General features: G+C 36.2%; 1 protein-coding gene across 3 annotated transcripts in view; it reads right to left on the reverse strand.

Moving 5' to 3' along the window:
• Positions 1-3103: 3103 nt before the first annotated feature.
• ABCB11 (ATP binding cassette subfamily B member 11) overlaps positions 3104-26001 on the reverse strand; it is an 80741-nt gene continuing 57843 nt past the window's right edge. Inside the window, exons 19-28 of one of the 3 annotated variants that reach the window (XM_019727371.2) lie at positions 23590-23754; positions 20206-20310; positions 19957-20118; positions 15852-16055; positions 14324-14565; positions 11830-11986; positions 10461-10658; positions 6892-7098; positions 4779-4925; positions 3104-3960 (exon numbers count right to left, since the gene is read on the reverse strand). In XM_019727371.2, coding sequence (XP_019582930.2) covers positions 3760-3960; positions 4779-4925; positions 6892-7098; positions 10461-10658; positions 11830-11986; positions 14324-14565; positions 15852-16055; positions 19957-20118; positions 20206-20310; positions 23590-23754 — 1788 coding nt within the window. In that variant the 3' untranslated portion in view covers positions 3104-3759. The remainder of the gene's footprint in view (positions 3961-4778; positions 4926-6891; positions 7099-10460; positions 10659-11829; positions 11987-14323; positions 14566-15851; positions 16056-19956; positions 20119-20205; positions 20311-23589; positions 23755-26001) is intronic. The other 2 variants (XM_074337573.1, XM_074337581.1) reach the window with 2 other exon arrangements.

Consider the following 26001-nt stretch of genomic DNA (forward strand, 5'->3'; position numbering starts at 1 on the left):
TTATCTCTGGCCTGTGGGCTTGGAAGGCAGACATTGCTTTCACCCATCACTGCCTTTCATAGATACTATATCTGGCTATATTATATATATTGAGACTATATGCAGCTACAAGTTACCTGGTAATATTATTCCCCATCTCTTCTAACCTACTCGTTTCAAATTCATCCTCTTCTTGAATCACTTTCTTTTCAACTGTGGCTATATCCTGCCAATGGAATCCAGATCATTTCCAGTCTAACACCAATTTTATCACGTGAGAGGATGAGAAAGCATAATCACAAAACACCAAGTCCCTAAGTAAAATTCTTGTGCACTGAAAGAATAATAAAGCAGGGTACATGGAATGTTCCTGGAAAACCACTAGGTGAGCTGCAAGGATTTGAATCCAGTGATAGCTCCTTTTCATAGCAGTGACATTTGAAAAAAGTCTGTGATTAATTCCTTCTTTTAATCAATAATTTTTGAATACCTCCAGATGTAAAGGTCATATTTTAAGGCCATTTAAACACACACCAATACTTCAACACGGCATTATTTTCTTTATACTTATGTTTCAGTATTTTTATTAATAAAAATCTAACTGTATCTATTAAGATTGAGTTAATCCATAATTAACAACAACTACAACTATGAAAAATGACTTCAGGACTTAAACAAGCTGAGAGGTATATTTTTCTTGTGTAATAGGATGGCTGGAGGTAGGCAATCCAGGCTGGAGCAACTTCTCAAAGATGTCAGGAAATCAGGCTCAGTTTGTATTCATGTTCTGCCATTCATAGTCACATCCAAATGACCACAGCATGGCTACTGTGCACCCAGGAAAGAAGAAGTGGGGAAGGAAAACAGGATTTCTTTAACACAGTCTCTATTCCAGAAGGGACATCCTTCATAGAGACTTGTGCCTATATTTCATTGACCAGAACAGTATCACATGGCCTCCCCTAGCTGCAAGGGAGTCTGGGAAGGTAATTACTTTCCAACTTCTGTAATAGAGGCCAGCAAAGGAAAAGTGGGTAGGATTAGGTGTCCAATGAGAAAACCTACAATGCCTGATGTGGAGACTTCTCATATATATATATATATATATATATATATATATATATATATATATATATATATATATATATATAAAACAATGAATGCAACTTACAGCTGCATTATTTTCCTGCAGTCTGCTAGATGGCTTCACAATAATTTACAAAGATTATAAAAGCAAAATGTTTTCTAAATTATAAAATGCTTTGTGAATGTTATCTTGAGGTATATTCAAATGATTAATTGAATTTTCAACTTCAAAGGAATTTTATGAAAACATGGTTTATCTCTTACTTTGATTCCATACTTGGTATATCAAAAATATATACTCCTAACCAATACAATAGCATTATTTTCTCTTTTCTGTAGTCATTCTTAATAATTGTAGGCACTTGTTATGGGTCACCTTGGGTGAACGTTTCCCTTTCTATCTGTAGCTATTCTGTTGTCCTCACATTTATCTCTTTGTATCTGGGAGTAGGAGCTGTACCTGAATTATAAATAGGAGGGAACTGCCAATTCACCAGCTGGCTGTGTATTCTTCTTCCTTTATCTACTGCAAATTTTGTCCTAGTGCTGATTTATTGCATTGAGTAATTGCATCCAGACAGCTACATGCCAATCATGTGTACCCTGATTACTCATTATGAGCCTCAGGATACCATACAAACTCACTAATGAGCACATTATAATGTTGGCCAGAGCCAATTAGATGATAATCATGTGCACTGCTTTATTTACAGTCCATCCATTTAAATTAATTGGGCATTTAATTGAACACAGTGTGAAAGAAATTGGAATTGGGTTTCAAAGTTTGTTTAAGTTACTTTCATCTGCCATCTCTTATAGGTAGGTGAGATTATTCACTTGATCTGAAAATTTAAAGCAAATGCAAATAGATATAATACTTATTTTATAATGGCACACACGCACATGTAAATTTATCTCAAAATGTGTTTGGAAACAGCAACCTAATTTGCAAGTTTTTAATCTCTACTAACCTCCTTATGTGACCTAATTACAGAGAGATTCTAAATGCATAAGAAATATTAATAAATCCAACACTTAGTTGGAAATATGAGGTGGAATCCTAAACCAACATGATGAAAATATTCTGATACCTTCTTAGGGTAGGAAACTTACGTTGAATTCATGAATAAATATGTGGCAAACTATACCTAATTTTGATCCCATGTATTTTTCTCTTTCAGGACACAGTATCAAAATATTCCAGGATCTACATTTTTAAATGAGCATATAATTGCCAAAAACTATATGCATGAAAATATTACTAAATTCAAAGTGTCTTTTCATTGAAATTATTTCCTAAAAGCACATGTAGAGTAGACATCAAGTAACTATATGAAAAAGAATTTCTAAACGAAAGAATCTAGAAGCCAGCTTTTCTTTTTTTTTTTTTCCTCAAATAGTAGTAGCATTTCTGGTTTATGGGCATATCCTTCCATGCAATTTTGAGATGCACCAAATGACTGAAGTTCTCTTCTCAAAATAAGTTAGAAAATGTGCTATTCCAATAATTCATAAGAATTGTTTATAGAAGAAAACCATAAATGATTCTTATAAATTAATTGGAACTAAACTTACTTTGGAAAGAGGACCTCAGGGGAATTAGATAATATGACAGCTTTTAAAGTTACATTGTGTTACACTAAACAATCTTAGGTTTTTCCCTTCTGGCCACTCAACTCAACCAGGTGAATCAAATAAAATGAAAGACGTAAAGAATTTTAACCACTCTAATAAGGGCCAATATGATTCTATTTGTAACTTCTGACACCATGATATCTGATTCTACCCAGGTCTCTTATTAGTCCAAATGGGCACCATGATCTTTGCCTAAACAAGTTTTCCAAAGTTTCTGAGTATCGTATAGGGACACATTTGAAGATTCGAAGCATAAAGGAACTGAGGCTCAGACCAGGAAATGCGTGAACCCGGATACTCTAACCCTGTCTGTCTGAGAGAGCAGCCTCTAGTCACATGTGGCTACTGTGAACTTGATGTGTGGCTCGTCTGAATTAAGATATGCAGTAAGTATAAATACACATCAGTGTTTGAATGTTTAATATGAACAAGTAATTTAAAATATTATTTTATGTTGATCACATGTGGTGACAATATTTTGAATACATCGGGTTAAATAAAATATATTATTAACATTACTTTCACCTTTTTCTTTTCCTCTCTTTAGTGAAACTAGAAAATTTTAAATTACGTATGTGGCTCACATTAGTGGCTCATATTATATTTCAATCAGGAGGCACTGCTCTAGCCTAATGGGAAGAATGGATGTTTCCCACTTTGATTGTCTTGGGGCTGACAAATTATGGGTTCAAGAATGAAAAAAAGAACAAAACTCCTCTGCCCTTGACGAGTTCAAAGTCTCATTTACTCCAGCACTTCTTGCTAATTGCCATGTAGTAATGGGGACTGGGCCTTGCATGGAGAAAGCACTGAGTGGTGCCTAAGCAGCTGCTAGACATTGGCTTTTCACACACACTAGATCAGGTTTGCTTCATTTTCTATCTACAGACATTTAAAACTAAATTATTTTGAAGATCAATAGAAATTAGTTTGGATCCCAATGTATGACAATGTGTGTAAAAGTAAAATATCATCATTTCTCCTAAAAGGAAAAAACAAAATAACCCATGGCCCTCCTGTAATTGGTGCATCATCTGTTCATGAAGTTCTTGAATCAGGTCAACTGATGGGGGCTCCTGTGGTGACTAGTTTGTAGTAGGCTCCTTTCTGGGCCATCAATTCTTTATGGGTCCCCTTTTCAATCACTCTCCCCTGTGATACGACTGCAATGATATTTGAGTTTTGGATGGTGGACAGACGATGGGCAATGACAATGCAGGTCCGACCTTCTCTGGCTTTGTCCAAGGCAACCTGCACCGTCTGCAAAGAAAAGATGGGAAGTTGATGCAAAGACATATGCTTGTTCCCTGGCCCACCACTGCCAAGAGCTCTGTTTAATACCACCGGAGTAACACTGCTATACTCAGGGGTTAAACCCGAAGGCTTCACATGAAAGAAACAAATATTTGCTGAATGCAATGTATCAGTGGTTTGAATCGCAGTCCACAGGCTGAGAAATTTCAGTGAAGCAAGAACAAAGCAAACTATGAGGTCGTTATGCAATTTTAAAATACTTGATGGTCTGGTTTGCTAAAGTGAAACCAAGGCAAGGTAACAATCATTGGTCATTCCTGATCTTCTTCATTGAGGACATTGTCACTCTTTCCAAAATGGAATCCTGATTTTTAAGGAGTTAATAAATGATAAATATCATAATTGTGTTTTGCTCAGTTGCATTTCCTTTCATGCAAACTGCACATCAGATACCACCTCTTACTCTCTATTGCATGCTGCCCATCTGCTTTGCCACATATCTTTAGAATTTTAAAATATGAAATGCCCAACAAATGACCTGGGTTATTTTGCTCTACTTAAGAAAGCTAATTATTTGCCCTTGAAAAAAAATGTCACCAAGCCTAGAGAATCTTAAAAACAATTTTTATTTTAAAGTTATTTTTTTTAAGCAATCCTACTTTAAATCACTTTCTCCACATTATTGTTGTTTGGCTCCACAATGTGTTGGCAATTTCTACTGTTAATGAATCAGAAAATTGAAAATAGTGCCATTTTATAAGAATAAATACTACAGCAAAGGAGTCATTTATAATGATCTAAGACTTTGGAAAATCAATACATACCTTTTCACTTTCTGTATCTAAGGCAGAAGTAGCTTCATCCAGTAGCAAAATTTTAGGATCTCGTACGATGGCCCGGGCAATAGCAATACGTTGTTTCTCTCCTCGAGAGAGCTGAGACCCCTGGGACCCAACATTAGTTTCGTATTTCTGGAAAAAGTATAGTAAGTTTGAAAACCAGAAGGTCCTATGCTATATGGAGCCCACATCAACGACACCTCTGTGAATTTAAACAATTGGCTTAAATTTAATTGGGACTAGTGAATGAGTCCTTTTATATAGGATGTCAAATACATTTAAGAAAATATAAGAAAATAATATATATTTCTTATGTAAGAAATATAAGAAAAACATGGAGTTTGTGACCTTTTGCGTTGGGAAACAAGGAAACTTTATATCTTCTTTCCTGCATCTCTTTTAGGTTTGTATTTCAGATCTCTTTCTCCCTGTACATGAGATCCTCCCCGATTTCCAAACTCTTATGTGGAAGATCTTTCCAAGACAGAAAAATCCTGGGAATGAAAGGGTCTCTTGAGAGGTCTAGTCCAGTCCCCTGTTGGGGAGGCACCATTCCAGAACACAAGCCTGGATTTAGATCTCCACGCTGCTACTTAAGTACTAGCTCTGTCATCGTGGGCTAATTATTTAAATTTCTTTGAGGTACAAACCTGTCTGAAAGATGCAGATATTAATATGAGTTTTAGATGAAATTAGGAAGGACAATTCCTAGCTAGATGCCTGTCATGACTACATAAAAAATAGTTAACATTCCTGGAATATTTCCTATGTGTCAGGTATTGTGTCAACTATTCTAGTCAGATTATTATTTAATATTCACAGACATCATTCTCTCACTATTTTACAGATTACAAAACCTAGGCACAGACAGGTAAGAAAATTGTGTAAAGACAAATAAACAGCAGTGATGACAAAATCTAAATCCAGGTGTATCTGGTTTCTGAGCCCTTGCCATTAACCACTCCTCTGCCTGCCTTCCACAATGGGGTCTGCCTCTGTCTGCCTTACCTCCTGCAAACGCTCAGCCAAGCAAGTGAGACTCGTAATAGCCTACTTTGTCCTTGTGAAGAAAAAATGTTCAGTGAAAAGTATTACAGGTAAGTCTGTATGAGAAAGAGGCAATAAACCTACCCTAAGCCAGTGTCTCCCACAAAATGAGCAGGCGCTCAACAAAGATTTGTGGAAGAAAGGAATCTTCTAGGGGACAGACAAGCTTTGCTTTTCATTTAGGATACAGCAAACAGTAATGTCCACATGCTTGTGGCTTAGGCTACTAAGTTAGAATGAGACCAAGAGCCTAAGATTTAGGAGCCTTTGTGAAAAGAACAAAGAAAAAACAACAACAACAACAACAACACACAAACACCACAAAATTTATAAACGTAATCACTTACAAAGAAAAGCTATTTCCCAGTGGTATTTCAAAGAAAGAAGTGGGAAAGTTTAAATGTAGGATTTGGCTCTTAAAATTCAGTTTCCATGTGTTAATTTTTGAGGGGAATCAACTACCAAGAGAGACTCTTGGTAGATGGAAAAATTCAGAGTTGATACTGTGCTAAGTTCAAACTTGGTTCTGGAAAAGTGAGATACACTGAGACAGATGCAACTTTCCCTACTACCTATGGTATATGCTACCAAGTAATGAAATTGTGATGATGACAACAATAGGAGCAGCAGCTTTCTTTGTATGGCTATTATGTATATTCTTTCATTTTAATGTTAGTTTTTGCAAATGACCAAGTCTCAGAAAAGAAAAGTAATTGTCTCAAAGTTACACAGCTAGTAAGTGACAGAGCTTGGATTCAAACTGAGGCCTGCTCCAAATCTCAGCATTTTTTCACTATGCTAAGCTGGTGCTCAATGTACTACTGCTTTATGTATTACAAATTCTATAGCTTCCTTTGCATTGGATAATATAATACTTTCCAAAACTAAAGTGTATGGCTGTGCTTAAAAGACTGAGATAATCCGCCGGCACTGGGAAATAAATTGTATTGCTTTTGATGTTCTCCTTGAGCCCAAATCGTAATACTTTTTGGTCATTCTACCTTTCCCCATCCCTGTCTCACATAGGGAACCACTCTGACTTGGTACTCACCTCTGGGAGTGCCATGACAAAATCATGCAGCTGAGCCTGCTTTGCGGCTTTTATGACTTTTTCCATGGGAATTTCTTTGGCGTTGTCCCCATACTTGATATTGTCCATTATGCTACAGGCAAACAACACTGGTTCCTGGGAAACAATTCCAATGTTTGAGCGGAGAAACTCGACATTTACCTTTTTGCTGTCATGCCCATCTATCATCTGCAAACAGAGGTGACAACCAAGATGTCGTTTCAGAATTCCAGCAGCAAGGAAAATTCATATTCTATCATTAGTGTTATGCAGGGCATTTGCTTTGCTTAAGAGACAACAATCCCAGGACTCTTGGAAATAAATCATGTTGCCTTTGACCTCTGGAGGTGGTGTCTGTCAGAAATGGTGTCAAAGTTACGATCAAACTATGGTTTTGTGTGTTTGTTTTCCAAACTCTAGCTCCACGGGTGGTACAAATGAGAAAAGCACTCAGGACAGTAAGTAGTGAAAACAATTTTTTTTGCCCTTATACTTTGGTACAGCACATCCTCTACAAGTTTGCAGAATTGCTCAATTTTCAGGCTCCGCGGGTTACGAAATGGGTTTTTCTAGGTAAATATATTAGACAACATCAGAATTAACACTGTTTCCTTGATTTTACTGACACTGCCCTCTGAATAACTGAGATCACAGACTCAAGTAAGAAAGTACATTTATTCATTTAATTAATCAACAAACATATGGAATTACTTGCCACAAAGCACCATGGTAGGTAGTCTTTCGTCTACTACATAAAGAAAACATAATCTCTGTTTTCTAGGAACTCACAGCCTAGGTAGGCATTAAATACAGGAACTCATGTATCCACCATTTGAGCTGGTTCACTTAAAAGCCCGAGAATAATAAAGGTACAGTATGTCTAACATATTACTGTAAAGTATTTGGCCCTATAAGCTCACAAAAATATTATATTAAATAATGTGAGAGATTATATTTTAGATAATTTCTTGGCAATGAAAAAAGCATGTAAGAGAAACTATAATGCATTCCTCAAAATTAGCCTCTATCATCTTCCCCAACTCATTTTCCATAGTATTTACAGTCTGCAGAGCACAATTTAATACTTAAATACAAAGGTGTGAGTATTGTAAGCGCCTAGAAGACAGAAGATATGCTTCACACTCCTTAGAACCTCCCATGGGGCCCAGGGCAGTACTGCATATCATAGGTATCCAATTAGATATTGAAAAAGCTAAATGCCTGCATTTGGTAGCTTCCTTAAAAGCACAGAGGATTTTTTAAAATTGCATAAAAGGTTGCTGTTTTTTTTTTTCCTACTTAAAAATGTTTGTAGAAGTGTTTTACAAGGATATAACAAAATATAGTGTGTCTGTGAAATGAAAAGAATCATACTGATTTCTTCATGGACATTGCTTTCTGCCTCTGACCAGAACTTTCACTGAACACATTCAGAGAAATATACTTAATATATGTGTCAATATTAGAGAATCAAACATGAAGGATTCAGGTCTCTGTATGTCATGCCGTTCACAATTGACCTCGGTGATAGACATGGTAGATGTGATATTTTGGGAAACTGGACCCTCTCCTTTGCATAGAACAGACCCCAAGTGCAATATGCTTTCTGGGTTCATCAGTCACCTAATACTATCAAAAAATTAAAATCTTTATACCTAAAATTAATAACAGAAGTGATTATAAATTATAAAAAATCAACTCTTACTCCTTATTTTCATAATTTTCTGGATTCTACCAATATCTACTTATTTCCTTGCTTCACTTTATGCAAGGGAATCTTTAGCAGCCTCTTCTGAGTTTCTCTCAGTATTTCTCTTCATAATGTTGTCAATTCTCATTGCAATGAAGATTCTATTATTCAGGGAAATCAGAAAAGCCTTTTTCAAAATATTAATATTGAACAATCAGTGAAGTATAAAGAAGAATAAAACATTTTCAGAACCATGCCTCAATCATTTCCTAGAAAACTACTTGCATATGCACTCCAATATAATGAAAGTGAAAACCAAGAAAGAGGAAGATATGGGAATTAGGAAATAATGGATCTAATCTAAAAAAAATTGCTGGAAATTCACAGGGTGATCATTGTTCAGCAAGTACACTTCTAATGAGTTCAGGCAATGGCAGAAATGAGAGAAAGAAGCAGGTGCTCCAGTATAGGTAGCAGGATAGAGATATTGGAGTAACATAAGGATTTTATAAAGGCAAAGAATGCAAAAAAAAGATAGCCTTTCAGGAAAACAATCAAGAAAGAAAATGTAATGCTAATGTACCTCATTATTTGACTATTGAATAAACAATATTTGCCTAATTATAATAAAAGTTGTTAATTGATTTTCAAATTTTAAATCAGCATAGAGTGCAAGCATGAAAGATAACAAATGTTATAAACAGAATGTAAGCATTTTGTATGCTTGATCATATAAAAGTGTGGGTATTAGGACTTGATAGGTAAAAGGAGGGAGGAAGAGATGAAAATAAAAGAATTGCTAATAGTCCCATCTTACAAAGGGATAATTCTAGAGATGTTATCTACAGGTGATGGAAAAGAAACAGAAGCGTATTAGTTAAATTAACAAATAGAGGAACTTTTTAAAGTAATTTATCTATTAGGCTGGTGCAAAAGTAATTGTGGTTTAAAGGTTAAAAATAATTGCAAATACTGCAATTACTTTTGCACCAACTTAATATATTGGGTAAAAGTGGGTAGAAGGAGGGGGAGTGGGTAGGGTAAGCTAAATTTCCATCTCTTGAGAATAAGTCAACAGAGTCTAAATTTGTTAAATCATGAAACAGCAGCATAAGCATAATATTTAGAGACACTGATGTAATCACTGGGAAATCTAAACACATCAGTGGTTAAAAATAGTTGCCTTAGAGAAGAGAAATGGGGGGGTAGTGAAAAGGGTAAAATAAAAAGTTGCTTTTTATTACAAGTATTTCTTATTTTATTTTGTACTCCTCTACATATGTTATTTGGAAAGAAAAACAAGGAGAGAAAAGAGAAAGAAATGCTATTGAAAACAAGCAACAAGGCAATCTACCAATTTTTCAAATATCCTTGCAAAAGCTTTATAGCACATGACTATTAATTTGAGTTCTTTATATTATTTAGACGTAAGTGTCTTGAACCAGGATTGTCTCAGATTTTTTCAGACTAAATCCCATTTCTTGCTCATTTATCATTGTGTTCGTTATCACCCCAGCCTTTTCCATTCCCAGTCATTAGTCTCCTGATTAGTTTGTACTTTCTGCTCCATTTACAGGTAAGTGAATGTTTCTGTTAAACACACTCATCTCTAGCTTTGCAGTGTGCCCAATTTTCTTTGCCTAACTTGTCAGCAGGCCATCTGGAACTGGGAAGAATATGATATTAGAAATTGTGAGGTAGAATCAGGTCAACCAAGAAATGACCGGTACTTTCCATAGGAGTGAGTCTAAGGAAAGAGCTTTAGAGTGAGTCTGGCAAGGCACAATCTTGAAGACCACATTTTAGGGGTTGGAGATATTCTGCAGAAAGCAAAATTCTCAAAAGCATTTGCATTGCTTACCACTTTCCCTTGGTCAGGGTCATAGAAACGTTCCAACAGCTGAATACTGGTGCTTTTGCCACATCCACTACTTCCAACAAATGCCAGTGTTTGTCCTGGCCTAACCGACACTGAGAGACCATTTAGAACTTGTATATCAGGTCGAGAAGGATATGTAAATTTACAGTCAACAAAGTCAATCTGCCCCTGGAAGTTGTCCTATGGATGGAAAGGTTAGAATTATATATACTCCTACTAGAATCTAGAATATTGAAAATGCACCTACATCTGAAATTTAAATCCCTGCTTAAGACACCTTCAACTCCAATGTGGCCGAAGTGTGAAATATAAAGACAGCAACTTAATGAAATGGCATTCTATTCTCTATTTTAGCAGGTATAGAGAAAAGGGAGATTTAAGCAGTTGAATTAAAAATATTTGGTTTCTTATTCTCATTCTAACCTAAGGGGATTTACTTGTCATCCATTAATAGATGTTCTGGAAGAATGTCAAATGGAAGAGAATAGCTAGAAGATATGATTATAACACAGAAGCCAGTAACTCTCCAAACCCCTACAGATCTATTTCCCCAAAGATTAAAATAATAGCATTACACTTGAAATGACAGAGAGACAGTTACTTGAGCCCCGTATTGCAAAGGTGAATAACTTCAGTTGTACTATTCAAATTATGAATTCTAGAAATGGATATTTAATACACCACATAGAGACTTTACTTTTATTGAGCTGACAAAGAAACAGGTCATTTGACCAATTTAAAAAGATTTCTGAGTTTGGTTTATCTTTACTAATGTTTAGGTTTGTTTTGCTATCTTGAAAATACTCAGATATTAAAAATTAGGCAGGGAAGATTAAAAAACACCTGTGGGGACTTGCTCATTTATCATTTATCAGTTAGAAAAAAAGATATTTTATTATAATCAAATTAATTTTCTGGGAGTCCATATGAGCTAAAACTTGAACCCAGATAAACATGAATCAAATCAATATTATTGAACAGGAAGAACTGATTTTGCTACATTCCATGCCCGAACAACAATGGAACCCATGGTGGTTGGATAGCTTTATTACTCTGGAACTAAGTGTGTTTTATATTACACATAATGTAGCATTCACTGGATATCGTTCCCTTCTTCAAATGCCCACTTTATGAATAGTTTTTAATGCTAATTTACTTTATTTCTTTATATTTATAAATCTACTGCCCATTCTGAGTACATATAAATGAATCTATATACTACAGGAATTTAGAAGCTAAGTGGTGGTGTATGACCAGCCCCAGTAGCTGTTCTGTACACACACACACACACACACACACACACACACACAATCCTCCCCCACCGCCTCCATACCCCCATCTCAGTACTTACCCATTTTTCACCTGCACTACTGTATACATTGATTGGGGGTCGTCGATCCAACAGTTGAAAAAAGCGTGCAGCTGATATTTTAGCTTTGGCATAACTTGGGGTGTAAGAGTAGGCTCTTCCAAGAGCAGTTGCACTCAGTACAACTGAGGAGATCACCCTACAATTGAACAGACACTGTGGTTAGTGCAGTGACCTAAGAGGCAGGAGTTGGGGGGGCTAGCCCTGGTTCTCCTGGGAAAGAACTGAGCAGCCTTAGGCAGGTCACTTTAGACCTGTTCAGGAATGTGGGGTTGGAGATTTTAACAGTTTTTCAAATTGTGTTCTATGAAAAAAGGGTGAGAGGAGGACTGAACAAAATGGGGCTCAGACTTCCAAACCCTGTTTCAATTGTACTAGCTGAAGACTTCTTGTTGGGTGGGGGGGAAATGGGGCCTTGAAAAATCACCAGATTGTGTTGATATTTTTATAATGCCAACATTCTTTGAATCTATCATAAGTGAGTAAAAGAGAATGATTGTTGATATAAGCACCAATGTGTACCAAGCATGCATGTAATTAATTCATGCTTCTTAACAGTATGAGAAAGAGACAATTGCCTGTATCCTTCTACCTGGCCCAACTTCTAACTATATTCAATATGTGTGTAATTAATGAGCAAATGACTGAATGAATAAATGAATGACAAACATGGTGAGAGATAGCTCTGTCGTGTATAGACTATGATGCCAGGGGCCCCCTCCAAGTAGTCCACCTGCACTGCCAGGCACAGAGGGCCGGCCTTGGTGGTGGTGGTGGTGGTGGTGGCGGGGGGCAGTGTCTTTGTGTGTTTTACTGTTCAGTTCATAAGCAGGCATTGTTTTAGGCCAGGCTTGCAAACCCAAACATCTCCAGTCCAAAGCTTAAAGCCATGAAAAGCAACTGGAATAAAATGGGAAATGGTGGAAGGTGATCTTTCAGTTTTTAAAGAGAAGCCAGAAATTGAGAACTTTCTGTATTCTCTGAATTTTCACATGCTGGCAAATAATTCTTTAAAAATTGTACTTAAACTAAACAAATCAACAGTTTGTGATTTCTGATTTAAGTTAGTAGCTCTAAATGTGCAAAAATTTAGAAAAGACGTTTTCCTAGTTGGGACAGGTGTACTAGGGCAGGAGAAAAATTTTCTTCTATATTTCTGGGAGAAAGATCAAAGGTGAGAGAAGACCAAACTCACGACTTAAGTGAGAATGAACTCCCCAAAACAGATTTCTATTGGTATCATTTTTCCTAAAGCCCTCCAAGAACTTTCTCAGACCATCTCCTCTCACCCCTCCAATGTACTCCACCCCACCACCCCACCCCACCACACCCATCCATATACATGAACACCCAGTCCCTTGGTGCCCTGACACACTTAGGCTCTCACCTCTGGAAATGTGAGAAACTGAACTCAAAGTTAATCTTATTAGTACAGCAGATCTGGCTATAAGAAAGGAACATAATCCCCCTGAACTGGTCTTTGCTGTCTCTACTAGGAGAAGTCAGCTGGAAACATGCGTTCTTTGCAAGTAGAGTGCAAATAAGATAGTGAGCCACCTTGAATAGGCCTCTAGATTTTCTGAGCAGTAACCACTATGGTAAGTTGGTTAATCCATTACTCTGTATGCACCCTTTTGGTGTCTGTGATATTGTGCTTTATAATAAGAAACATTTATTTGGTCTTTGCCCAGTTCCTGGCACAGAGCTCCTAAACTCTTGAAATTTCCTAAATCTGGAGAGTGATCAAGGTCTTTGTTATGTTAATTAAGTGACTTTTGGAAAGCCCTTACTTAACTAAGGATGGGGGCTGGTTCCTAGGGGAAGCAACCATGTTATTAGAGGGGTGGAACTTTCAGTCTTATCCCGCCACTTCACCTCCAGTGAAAGGCAGGGTGCCTGAGGGACCTGGGCAGTCTTGTAGGACTGAGCAATTAAACTGTGGAATCTGACCCTATCTCCAGGCAGATGGTATCAGAATGAAGTTGAGTTGTAGGACATCCATCAAGTGTCAGAAGTGTGATGAGTGTGATAGTAGTGTGAGAGTAAAGGAGAAACACAGATTGGATCCGTTTATCAAAAAGTGGATTCCATTACTCTATTCTATGAATCTGGACGTGATTGTATGACTTTCTTTGGCCAAAGAGATGTTAGAAAATATGATGCAAGCAGAGACTTGAATGCACATTGGGGCTTGTTCTCATTTGTTGTGTTTGGAATTTTGAGACCGTAATGTGAAGAAAACAAGCTCACCTGCTAGAGAGGCCCCATGGAGACAGAAACCCACTCAGAAGCCTGACTAAGTTGGCCCAGTTAAAAAGAACCACCCCGACAATCCACCAAATCTTGAGAAATGATAAATCTCATCTACTTAAGACACCAAGTTTGGGATGGTTTGTTAAGTAGCAAAAGCTAACTGGTAGAACTAGGCTATTCTTCCCAGTGTTTATCTTTTATGACCTTGGCCAATAGTCCTCACCTGAAAACGTAGCTGAAATGGAGCCCCTCATTGGGGATTAAGTAACCTCCATATCTGTAGGAAGCAGAATTAGCAACAAACACTATGCATTGAGAAAAACCGAAGCACAATCCATAAACATTTGCTTTTCGAATGGCTGTCTTGAATGGCTTCTCCAGCTCCCTCTCAAATGCTTCAATAAACTGCCTCTCCTTCCCAATTCCAGCAACAGTGCGGATATTACTGAGGGCTTCATTTGTAATCTGAAGAATGAAAAAGAATCTTAGGAATAAAAGAACAGAAACAACTACTTTTCTGACATTTCAGCTGCTTCATGGATTAGATCTGGTGGAAATGGCAGAACGTGGTATAAGTCAGAGATGAAGGCATCATCTTGGAACACAAAGAAGTTTCTGGAGACTAACTCAACTGGACCATGAGACATGCTGTCAGGTAAACTCAAGTTCTACTTAATATTAGCATGGCTTTGGTGCCTCCACTTGCTGTGGAAGGGGGAAGCTTTTAGCTTCTTTCTTAATTTACTTAAAATGTCAAACATGGTACCTTTAGATGTCTTCTGAGACAGAAGATTATTTAATAATATAAATTTAAAATATTAGCTTCTATTTTCTTAAAAAATTAATCTGACCAAATGTTATTTAAGATAAATAAAAATTAAATATAAAGTTTATCTTTTAGTCTATACTATGAATTTGTATTTGTTTCAATCCATACTCTAGGGTGAATAATTACTGTTTCTGAATTAGGATCCTGTTCTAAAAAAGACATAAAGGTGGACTACTTTCGAACTTTGGCACACAAAATCCTTTTGGCTTCTGCCTACTTGGACAGTGTGCCCATTCCTTCTCTTAAAATATACGAAACCTAGATTATAGTGCATTGGTTAAAAGAGTAAGAATGTGTATATGTGTGTGTGAGTGATTTCTTATACCAGATAAATGTCTATGCCACAATTTCCTCATTTACCCCTGACAACCAGTGTTAATTAGAACATACTTTTGAAAGTGCATAGCTAAAACCTCAGTGTATTTGAAACCTACCTGTACCTCATGGTTCTATTTAGCAAAGACATTTACCACAAGTCTAGCAGACACTGAAGTGTGAAAATTAAAATTGTGTGCCATTAAAAAGATGAGCTCTCCTCTGTGTGTGGGCCGCATGCCCCCACTATTTGCCCACACCTCCTCAAACTCCCGCGGAGCTGTACTGTCACAGCCTTTGGGCAGAGGCACAGTTGAAAAAGGGCTAGGGGGAGCTTGTTAACCATGAATGTTTGTAGGCTAACAGCTTCCTTAAGTGTCTTTGTACTACAGACTCATTTTTCACAGTGTGTGTGACTGCCACTCAGTCATGAGCAGTCTGAAAATGGGTCTGTAAGATTACCTGTCCCTTGTGGCTGAGCTGCCCCCTCCACAACTAGATTGAAGGACAACGACTTGACTTGGAGCTTATGGGTCCTGGAGAAACACATTGTTTCCCAATATTCCCCAATTTTTAAAAAAAACAAAAAACAAAAAACAAAGCTCACCTGTCCCGCGACCTCCAGAGCCTCCTTGTCTTGAGAAGCAAATCCTGTCAACATTCGGGCCTGTGCGGCTCCCGACAAAGCCAAGAAAGGGAGGAAGCACACAATGACCAGGCTGAGCTTCCAGCTGAAGAGGAAGGCAATGATCATGGCCACTGTGATATTGGTGAAGGAATTGACCATCATCCCGATTTGAGAGCCAGCAGCCTGCGAACCAAAAGCAACCAACCAACCAACCTCAGACACACAATCTCTTTTACCAAATATCATTATGTAAAAAGACTATTTTATGCCAAAAAGATAGGTTTTTAAAAATTATTATGGTAAAATATATATCACAAAAGTTTATTATTTTAGCTGTTCACAAGTGTATAACTCAGTGGCATTAAATGCATTCACAGTGGTGTGTAACCATCACTACATTTATACCCAAAACCTTTTCATCACCCCCAACAAAAACTCTGTACCGACAAAATAATCCCCCTTCCTCCTTCTCCCCAGACCCTGATAGCTTCTATTCTACTTTCTGTTCTAGATACTTCTAACGTATCTATTCTAGATACTTCGTATAAGTAGAATCATACAGTTCTGGGTAGAGATAGTGGTGATGGTCACATAACAATGTGAATATACTTAATGCCACAGAATTGTACATAAAAATTATTAAAACAGTAAATTTTATGTTATGGATATTTTGCTACAATTTTTAAAAAGAACTTCTGGTTAGTAAAGACTATCAGGCATGATAGAGTATTTGAAAACAGCTGTGCGGTTTTTCTTTGGGATATTATGATTTTTTTTCCTTTTACATTTTATTCAATTGACACTTTAAACAATTAAAAAAGTAGTCATACAGCCTAAGACACTTTATATATATATATATATATATATATATATATATATATATATATATATATATAAAACAATATACATATATATTTATTTTTACAAAAAAGGGTCATACTCTACATATTACTTTGCACTTTGATTTTTTTTCACTTAGTATAACTTACCCACCCCTCCAGATCATTACACATAACACTTTGCAAAATAGCTGCCTAATATTTTTTGGTACAGATATATAATAATTTGCTCAACCGTTTTCCTACTGGTAGATATTCAGGTAGTTTCCAGGATATTTTATTAAGTTTTTGGTTAACATAAAAAATATCCTTGAATGCACATTGTCACACAATAGGAAAGAATTTACTCATATATGAATTTTGGTCAGAGGGTTTACCTACCTGATTACTCTCTAAAAAATGTTGAAAAAATTCATGCTGTGAACGATATTGTATAAGAGTGTCAGTTTCTCCTTATCTTCTCAAATATAGGAAGTTATCATTCGTGATAGTTTTTATTGAGCTGATAGAAAATGGTATCTCATTGTTTTATTAGCATTGCTCTATTAATAAATTTGAATAATTCTTCATTTGTTAATTTTTCTCTTACATTTCCTTTTTGGGGGGAGGGGTTGTCTGTGTATATACCCGTTTTTTAACCAGTTTTATTAGTTGATTTTTGTTCTCTTATCAAGTTTAAGAGTACTACACATGAGTTATTAGGTATATTAATCTTTGTTATAAATATTTTTTTCTAGTTTGCATTTGTTTACTCAAGAGTTAAAATTTTTTTTGTAGCCTGACAAGTGCACTTTATGCTTAACAGAATTTTGCTTAAGAGAATCTCCTCTACTCTCTCTTATTACTACTCTTGCTCAACAGTGTTTGAAAATTCTAGTAATGAAATGAAACAAGAAAACAAAATAATCGGTATAAATATTGAAAAAGAAAATAAGAGATAAAATTATCTTTTTGCATATAATTTGATCATATACCTAGAAAATCTGAGACTACATTAATTTTTTAAATTACAATTAATAGGAGAATTTGAAAAAGTGGATGGTTATAAGATAAATATACAAAAAGTAATAGTGTTCATCTCAACCTACATCATTTAAAAATAAAATTGAGCAAAATATCCTATTCAAAATAGTGAAAATATTAACAAGATAGATACAGGAATGTAGGCGTGAATCTTGCTAAAAACTAGAGTCTTGTTTGTATGTCTTTCTTGGGAACTTTTAGTATCTCTACAAATCAATCTGTGTGTGTGTGTGTGTGTGTGTGTGTGTGTGTGTGTGTGTATTTAATCAGAATAAAAATGAAATGTTTGAAGAAGTCAAGATAGCTTTAAAGTACATTTGAATAATTAATGTCCAGGAATAGATAAGGGGAAATTTTGAAAAAGAAAATAATTATTGTGCAGGGATCTGCTTTACCAGATAATAAAACTTATCATAAAGTTATAATAATTAAAACAGTAAGATTCTGGTACAGAATAAATAAAATTGATCAATGGAGGAGAATTAAGAATCCCCAAATAGTAGTTCTAAGTGTACATGGAAAGTTGATGTTCACAATGGGCAGAAGGATTCCAAAACAAGGGAAAATTGAATCTGTATTAAATATTTTTGGAATATTTTCTATCCAACTTGAAGGGGAGAAAAAGCCAAATTTCGACCTTCCACCAATATTAAAATAAATTTGACCTGGGCTAATAATCTCATTTTTAAATTAAGTATTAGAAAAACTCTAAGAAACCATTTTTTAAAAAGGGATAAGTAAAATTTTTGTGAAATGATTAGCTGCTACTCTGATTTCTAGTGAGAATGAATAACCTTTAAAAGTCCTTTGTAGATCGAAGGACACAAAAGTAGAAGAGAAAAGATTATGGTTCGTTTATTTAACCTAAGTTCACGAGTAAGGTGAACTAGACACTAGAATGCTCAGATGATGAGAGTGAAATTGGTACAGACTTTCTGTAAGCAGCAAGACAATGTATAAAAAACCTTTCAAAATGATTATAATAATCCAATGATTACACTTTGAGAAATAAAAAAAATAATGAAGGATGTGCCAAGCTTGATGTAAAATGATATAAATTGCTTATACGGGGGCAGGGGGGTATAGGGGGAAAATCTAAATAGGGAGTTCTTTAAGAAATGATGATACATTAAAATGATGAATTATGCAGTCACTAAAAACATATTGTAGCAGAATATATAATGACCACAAATATGCTCCTCTCGGATTGGTTTACAGGGAAAACAAAAGACTACAAATTAATATCTAGAGTGACCCAAAGTCTGTGGGAAACACATGTACTTGCTCGTATACATAGGAAAAGCCTAAAAGAATCAAAAGGAATTTTCGTCTGAGTAAGAGAATTCCATGTTCCTTTGAAATTCTCCCATATCATTGTCCATATTTTTGATTGAATTGTTGGGGAGTCAAGAAATACAGTACTGCACTATCAATCCAGGAAGTTTTTTCTTCCAAGAGCATTACAAACAAATCATGCTAAAAGCTTTTTCTTTTCATTTTCCATTCTCATAGAAAGTGAGTAGAGGTGTTGTGCAGCAAACTTGACTCTCTTCACTTTAATCCCTGGTTTTATAACAGTGTACTTGTACACATGTGTCACTTCCCTGAACAAGGCTGCAGGTTCTGGGGTTTAGAAACCACAGCTTAGCCTCCCTGTCAAATAGACAGCTCTTTGAAAGCTTCGGGATTCTAGGTAATGATCATTTATTTCTTTTCCTCATTTTCCTTACTGGGCTGCTCAAAAGCAGCTTCTCTTTTCCTAAGACTAACTGCACCCTGGGCAACTAGGTAAGGAGGTTTTTTTTATCACACACTCTTTGCTTCCACCCTTTGGGGGGTGTTATTAAGCCTTGTGGATCTGAACCCCTGGGCCTAAAAATGATGAGAAAGGAGTCTCAGGGAAGTTCTCAATTGCTAGACTCAGAGGAAATCCAAAACCCCGATGTACTTCGACTCATGCCATAAAACTGATTCTGGGCACTGCCCAGGAGACACTGCTTTTTAGCTGCTGTTTGTCAGCATTGGAAATGGGAAGACATGAGGCTCTGGTCTATCCCAATCCCAAGAGGTCCTATTCCATAGGAAATACACAGGTGATTATCTGAAGGCTCAAAAAAAAAAAAAAGAAAAAGAAAAAGAAAAGAAGAAACTATTCCAGTTACTTCAGCCCTAGTACACAAACCCCACAGCCCCACTACACCCCCACCCCGCCCATAGCTTACCCCTTGAACTTGGGAAGCATCTGTAGCAAGCCTTGTTGTCAGTGCTCCAGGGCTATTTCTGAGGTCATCAAACCAGCCAATGTTTTGTCCTAATATTGCTCTGAAACCAAATTTACGCAGCCTTTTTGTGAGGAGTTCTCCAGATTTAGCAAAAGCGTATCCCTAAAACATAAAGGCGGCTTTAGTGATATTTTAACATGGAAAGCAGGGAAACAGCTAAATCACTTATTTAAAAATGAAATTCCTTACCTGCAGAAATTGAGTGAAAAGGGATACACAGCCCATTGCTACAAACAGCAGGCACACACCATCGATCTGTGACCTTTGTTCTTCTTTATCAAGAAGTGAAAAAGTCTTTGCAAGACAGTAAGCAAAGAAATAACTTTATTACAAACAATAGAAAATAAAATCAAATACGTCCAAAAGAAATTCCTTTTAAGCATTAGATTAAAAACGGTTTCACTTTAAACATACTGGTAGTTAAACCAAAGTTAACTCTGAATATGTATACAATAATTGCCTGTGGGGAAGAAAGCCCAGAGAATGGAATCCAATGGTTATGATTTACAGAACTGTCTTTTGTTGTTGTTGTTGTTTTTAATTTAAACATTTTTTCAGTTATAGTTGACATGCAATATTATATTAGTTTCAGGTGTGCAATATAGTGACCAGACATTCATACAGAATTTTTGTCTTGTTTCTTTGCCTATTATAGGTAATTGTGTTGGCGTTCCTTTGACACAGAGAAAAATGTGATGAAATGCATCAAATTATTTATGTAATAAGGCAAAGAAGAAAAAGGAAGGAAGGAAGGAAGTTGAAAATATGAGAATGTTATCTGGGACAAAACTCAAAGTACTATGACCTCTGTCTTTCTCCAATAACAGGTGCAATAAAGATGATTTTCCCACTTAGGTACCTTCCCTGTTATTAGTTTTATAGAATAGAAATATACATATATATATACATGTATATAAATATACATATATAAACATACATATATATTTATGTATATATACATATACTTATGTATATATACGTATATTTATGTGTGTATATATACATATATTTATGTATGTATACATATAAATATATGTATATATACAAATAATATCATTAAAAAAGCAACTACCATGTTTCCCTGAAAATAAGATGTATCCCGAAAATAAGACCTACCCTGAAAATAAGCCCCAGTTAAGATCGTCAGCCAGACAGATGCATTCGTAATGACAATGTTCCAGAAAAAATAACATGACTGTATTTGAATAAATGTAGATTGTTATACATGAAAAAATAAGAACATCCCCTGAAAAATGTGCCCTAATGCGTCTTTTGGAGCAAAAATTAATATAAGACTCAGTCTTATTTTCAGGGAAATACGGTAGCTATTAAGGCACTGACTTAGGAGAGAAAAAAATTTCCATCCATCTGAGGCTGAGGTTGTTCCCTTTAAATTACCAGAAGCTGAAAACATTCCCCTCAAAAAACTATGGAAATTCTGAGTGGTTTTTTTTAGTCTATAATAAGTAGTAAACTATACTCATAAGTATATTCTGAACCTACAAACATATGCTCAAGTAACTGATTGGGGACCAAGCTGTTGCAGTAAGAAAACAGAACAGCTGCATAATCTAATGACATTGCCCTACAATGAAATGGATTTTAGGTAAAACAAAACCTTTCTAATTGAGACTAAATGAGGGAACTGTGAGAGTTCAGAAAAAAGCATATGTTATAGAGCTGCACAATACATCCTTATTTATTGTTCTGAGTTAATCTGGGTAACTAGAACAATGCCAACAAGCAGTTGCTCCAAGGAAACTATTTATTCAATAAATATTTATTGAGTGTCTGGTATATGCCAAATAAATCTCCTGAGAATAACATATACTACTCCATTAACAGGTCCTTTTTTTGCAAAGCAGAAGTAACCCATTGGAATTTTCACAAATGCCAAAGTGGGAGGGGTTCTAGATTAATGAGAGTTACTGTTTCTAAGACAGACTTTCTGTAGCCATTATGGTTCTTATATAGGTAAAAGTGTGTTCAGAAGTTACTTCAGGTATTATTCTCAGCATAGGATAACTCACATTTTTACTTTACAGAGTTTAAAAATTCAGGGATTTAAAGATATTTTTCAGTTTGGTTTTCAAAAGCACACTACAAATCCTCTGTAACCCCAAACTGTGATGCCACAGTTACCATTCCTCCCTAAGGTCATCTATTATAATATAATCACAGACAATAGAACTGCAGGTTAGCCCGTTTAACTTTTATAGATGGAAAACCAAAGCCCAAAACATCAAGTCTTGTCCAAGTTCATGTAGCTAGTGGTTATTAATTATTTAAAAGATTTCCAGCATAAAGATTTTACATAACTGGAAATTTAATTTACCAGATTCCCTGTGTTTCCAATTTTCTGTCTGAAAGAAACATGTTTTCCTCACTTACCACAGGGGCAGTATGATAATTGAAGCCTCACTGGGGCTCCCCCTATACAATTCACTTGGATTTTGTTTGTGGACTCTCCAGGTTTTTCTGTACAACTCATGCCTGTGGGGATATTTTTTTGGTCAGGACCTCTGGGAGATGAGAGAGGGCAGAGAAACTAAAACTTAGGACTCTTACTAAGCTCTGACAGTGTGGTGTGCCTGTAAATCCTTTAGGCTTAGACTTCAGAATGGCTGGATTCTAGTCCTGGCCCTACCGCCTGATACCTGTGTCACCCTGAACAAATTAATAAAGTTCTCTAGATGCTAGGTTTGCCTCCCTGTCGACCTCACAGAATGTGTGTGTGAATTTCAACTAAGAAAACTTAATAGTATTTTGATAAATAATTTTGCAATGATACGGTTTAGTAAGCACCTGACTCTAGTCACACTGTCTGGATTTGAATCCCAGATCCATGCCTTCCGAAGTTCTCTATGCCTTGGTTTGCTCTTTTGTAAAATGGGAAAAATAAAAATACCTACCCCAGATGGTTATTAGGAAAGTTTAGAGAGCTATTATATATAAAGTGCTTAGATAGAGTCTAATTCAAGTTTGCAGTTATTATTATTTATTATTGCAATGAAGTCAGATGGAGACTATCAAAACTCCTAGGAAGTAAAAAATTGAAAATAACATTATTTTTCCCATGCCTTATTTTACTTCTCTCTTCCTTTTCCATTTCTTCTTCACCTCCCCATTTCAATGGTGCAACCAGCAAGAGAGCAGAAAATTATGCAACATGCACTAACACCTGCTATTTTAAATCAAACTTTGTACCTCAGCTGTTTATCAAAACCAAAATAGCCCTAAACCCTTTTGTATTATTCAAAACACCTGCTTTCCACTCCGATTTGTTTTGCATATAGGCAAATTGCCCTCTTCTAACACTAAGTGTGCAGCCCTAGTGCAGTTTTCTCACAGACATGACAACTGTAGGAGTGTCCTGCTGGCCCAAATGGCCCTGCTCAGCTTTGCCTTCTTACCTTCTGTGTGATGGAGACTCGAGGCATGTTTAATCCTTTAGTGATGCGGGGAGAAAAGCTAAATACATTCAAATAAAGAGCCAACTGATCAAAAATCACAATATCTACTGACAGAAGAATAAAAGGTGAGAAAAATAAAGCTATCCTCCTGTTTGCTTACCCCAAGAATCTGGCTGAATAGAAAGGCATAGAGGGGTGTGACTGCCCCGTTCACAGCAGCACCCACAGCCCCCACCATCATGTAAGGCCATTCTGGAGCATTGAATTTCAGAATCCTTCTAACTGGAGCAGGTTCAATTTCTTCTTCCACAGGTATGTTCTTGTCCTTGAGACAATAGACAGTTATATTAATCATCCAAATACACACACAGAGACACTTTTGCATATACTATTTTTGCATACAGCAGACCCTTTGGCTTTCACACATGTAAGAATCCAGGTTTGATTGGTTATGAGTGACCTCAAAGATCTATGAAATGTGGTGATTAGTAATTTTGTGTGGAATGGTTTTGAATTTCTTGAGACCCTGTTATCACTGGAAGGGTGGAGCGTAGAGGGATTACCCATCTGAAAGCGAGCTTATAGTTCTCATTTCATGATTGCATATGTATTAACGCTTGAGAAGTAATAAATATGGTAGATTTTTGAGAAAAATAAACCCCTGATTTAATTAATCTTTTTGTGTTATAGTGGTATTTACATATTTGAGGACTTATGAAATTTTGAAGGTATGTTCTTCATAAATGACAAATTTCTATAATCTAGTAACTGGTCAAAACTCTAAGACAAGCCAGCGTACCTGAAATGAGACAAAAGCATTTTTAAAATTTTTAAGTGGTGTCGACAGTTATCATTTACATGTTTTCTGTAAGGTTTTCCTTAATTAGTGCCCTAAAGTAAATTGTACTCCATCTGGATTTCTAAATTCCACACTTTCTTCACAAGGAGTGAAAATTAATTCAATATTTCCCTATTTTGAACTTTTTATTTGCCATTAATGTATCAGAGATAGCAAATTTTTATCCTCATGAAGGCAAACATATTTAGAACCTCATCATTTTTCCTTTCTATAGATATTACTTGGGGCATAGTCTTAGGACCAGTTATTCAATAATTTGTTAAATTTATTATCCACTTTGTTTGAAAAAGGATTTTAGGTGGCTTATACAAATCTGAATTATTATTTTTTTTACTTTTTCTATTAAAATGTACTAAAAATATCTGTAGCAAATTGACTGCAAAACTATTATTTAGCATTCTCTTTCATTAATATGTAGTAATTCACCCTTTAGGTAGTTGAATGTCAGGTATATGCAACAGCAAGGAACTTCAAATACTTTCCTTTGCTTACGAAGTCAAAGACCACATTACCAATTCAATATAAATATAAGCCTGGTGTCATGTCTGTGTCATTATATTGGGAAGCCAAATAGGATGGAGGAAGGCAGCTCAGCTGGAGATGACTGTGTTATTGCCTCCATTTCAAGTTTTCTTTTGGCCTGCCCTCAACACCTGCACTGGCCATTACTATTCACTCATGCAGCAAACCCTTCTATTCAATGCTTTTATCTCTGACTGTTTACTAACTCGAGGGATCAATGCCAGAGAAGAAGAAAGAAACCTAGGAAAGCATAAGTGGAACAGGTGTAGAAAGGATGGGGCTCATGGATGAGCCCCACCCAGCCACCAATAGAATATATCACCAAACATTTTAGCTCTTTGGGTCTTAGTTACCTGGTTCTCAAAATGAGAGAATTGGGCTAAGTTGCTTTGGGGAGACAATTCTCTATGGGACTCTCGTGTTTCTTCACATCTTGTGAACAGAGGCATTAACTACCTTTGTTCAGACTATTTTGTCAAGGATGTTTATATAGAAAACAGCCTTGGAGAACACAGATGGTGTCTCCATTCCAAGAAAAGGCCAGATGTTCTTACCGCCCATCGTAAAAGAGTCAGGCTCCTCATGCCTGGGATTCCTCTCCTGCAATACATACCTCTTCATTTACTGGCATCATCTGGCCCTCTTTGCATCAATGTATAGGAAATGGGGGTTGGGTTGGGGAAACAGTGTAAATGCAATGCTATGCTATTACTATGGCTGTGAGCTACAAAGTCTTTTGTCTCTGAATCAGGGTTGTCATGGATTCTGCCAGCATCCCTGAAATTCTGTCAGGCAAACTTGATAACTTGTAACAGAGCAAAATATCAGATCTTTATACTTCTAGACAGTGGTTAGTGTCCAGATCTGGATGCATCCTAGATTTATGTGGGTCTATGATTAACAACTCAGCTGGGTTCCATCATCTAGAAATTATAATTTAGTGAGCTTAAGTGTGAATCTGTGTTTAAAAAAATACTCCTCAAGCAATTCTGGTGACAAAGCCCATTTTGTGAGATCCTCATCCATACTGTTTAGCTCTCCAAGATCCCTTCCAGCACTAAATATCTAGGATTCCATGATTATACATTTTGAAAGTGTCAGCTGTACCATCTAGGAGGACCATTAAACGTCAACATTTTCTGGAACTACTGCCCCACAGGAAGATCCACCCATGGACTTAATATGATGGAA

The sequence above is a fragment of the Rhinolophus sinicus genome, linkage group LG01 (assembly GCF_036562045.2).
Source record: "Rhinolophus sinicus isolate RSC01 linkage group LG01, ASM3656204v1, whole genome shotgun sequence".
Taxonomy (NCBI): domain Eukaryota; kingdom Metazoa; phylum Chordata; class Mammalia; order Chiroptera; family Rhinolophidae; genus Rhinolophus; species Rhinolophus sinicus.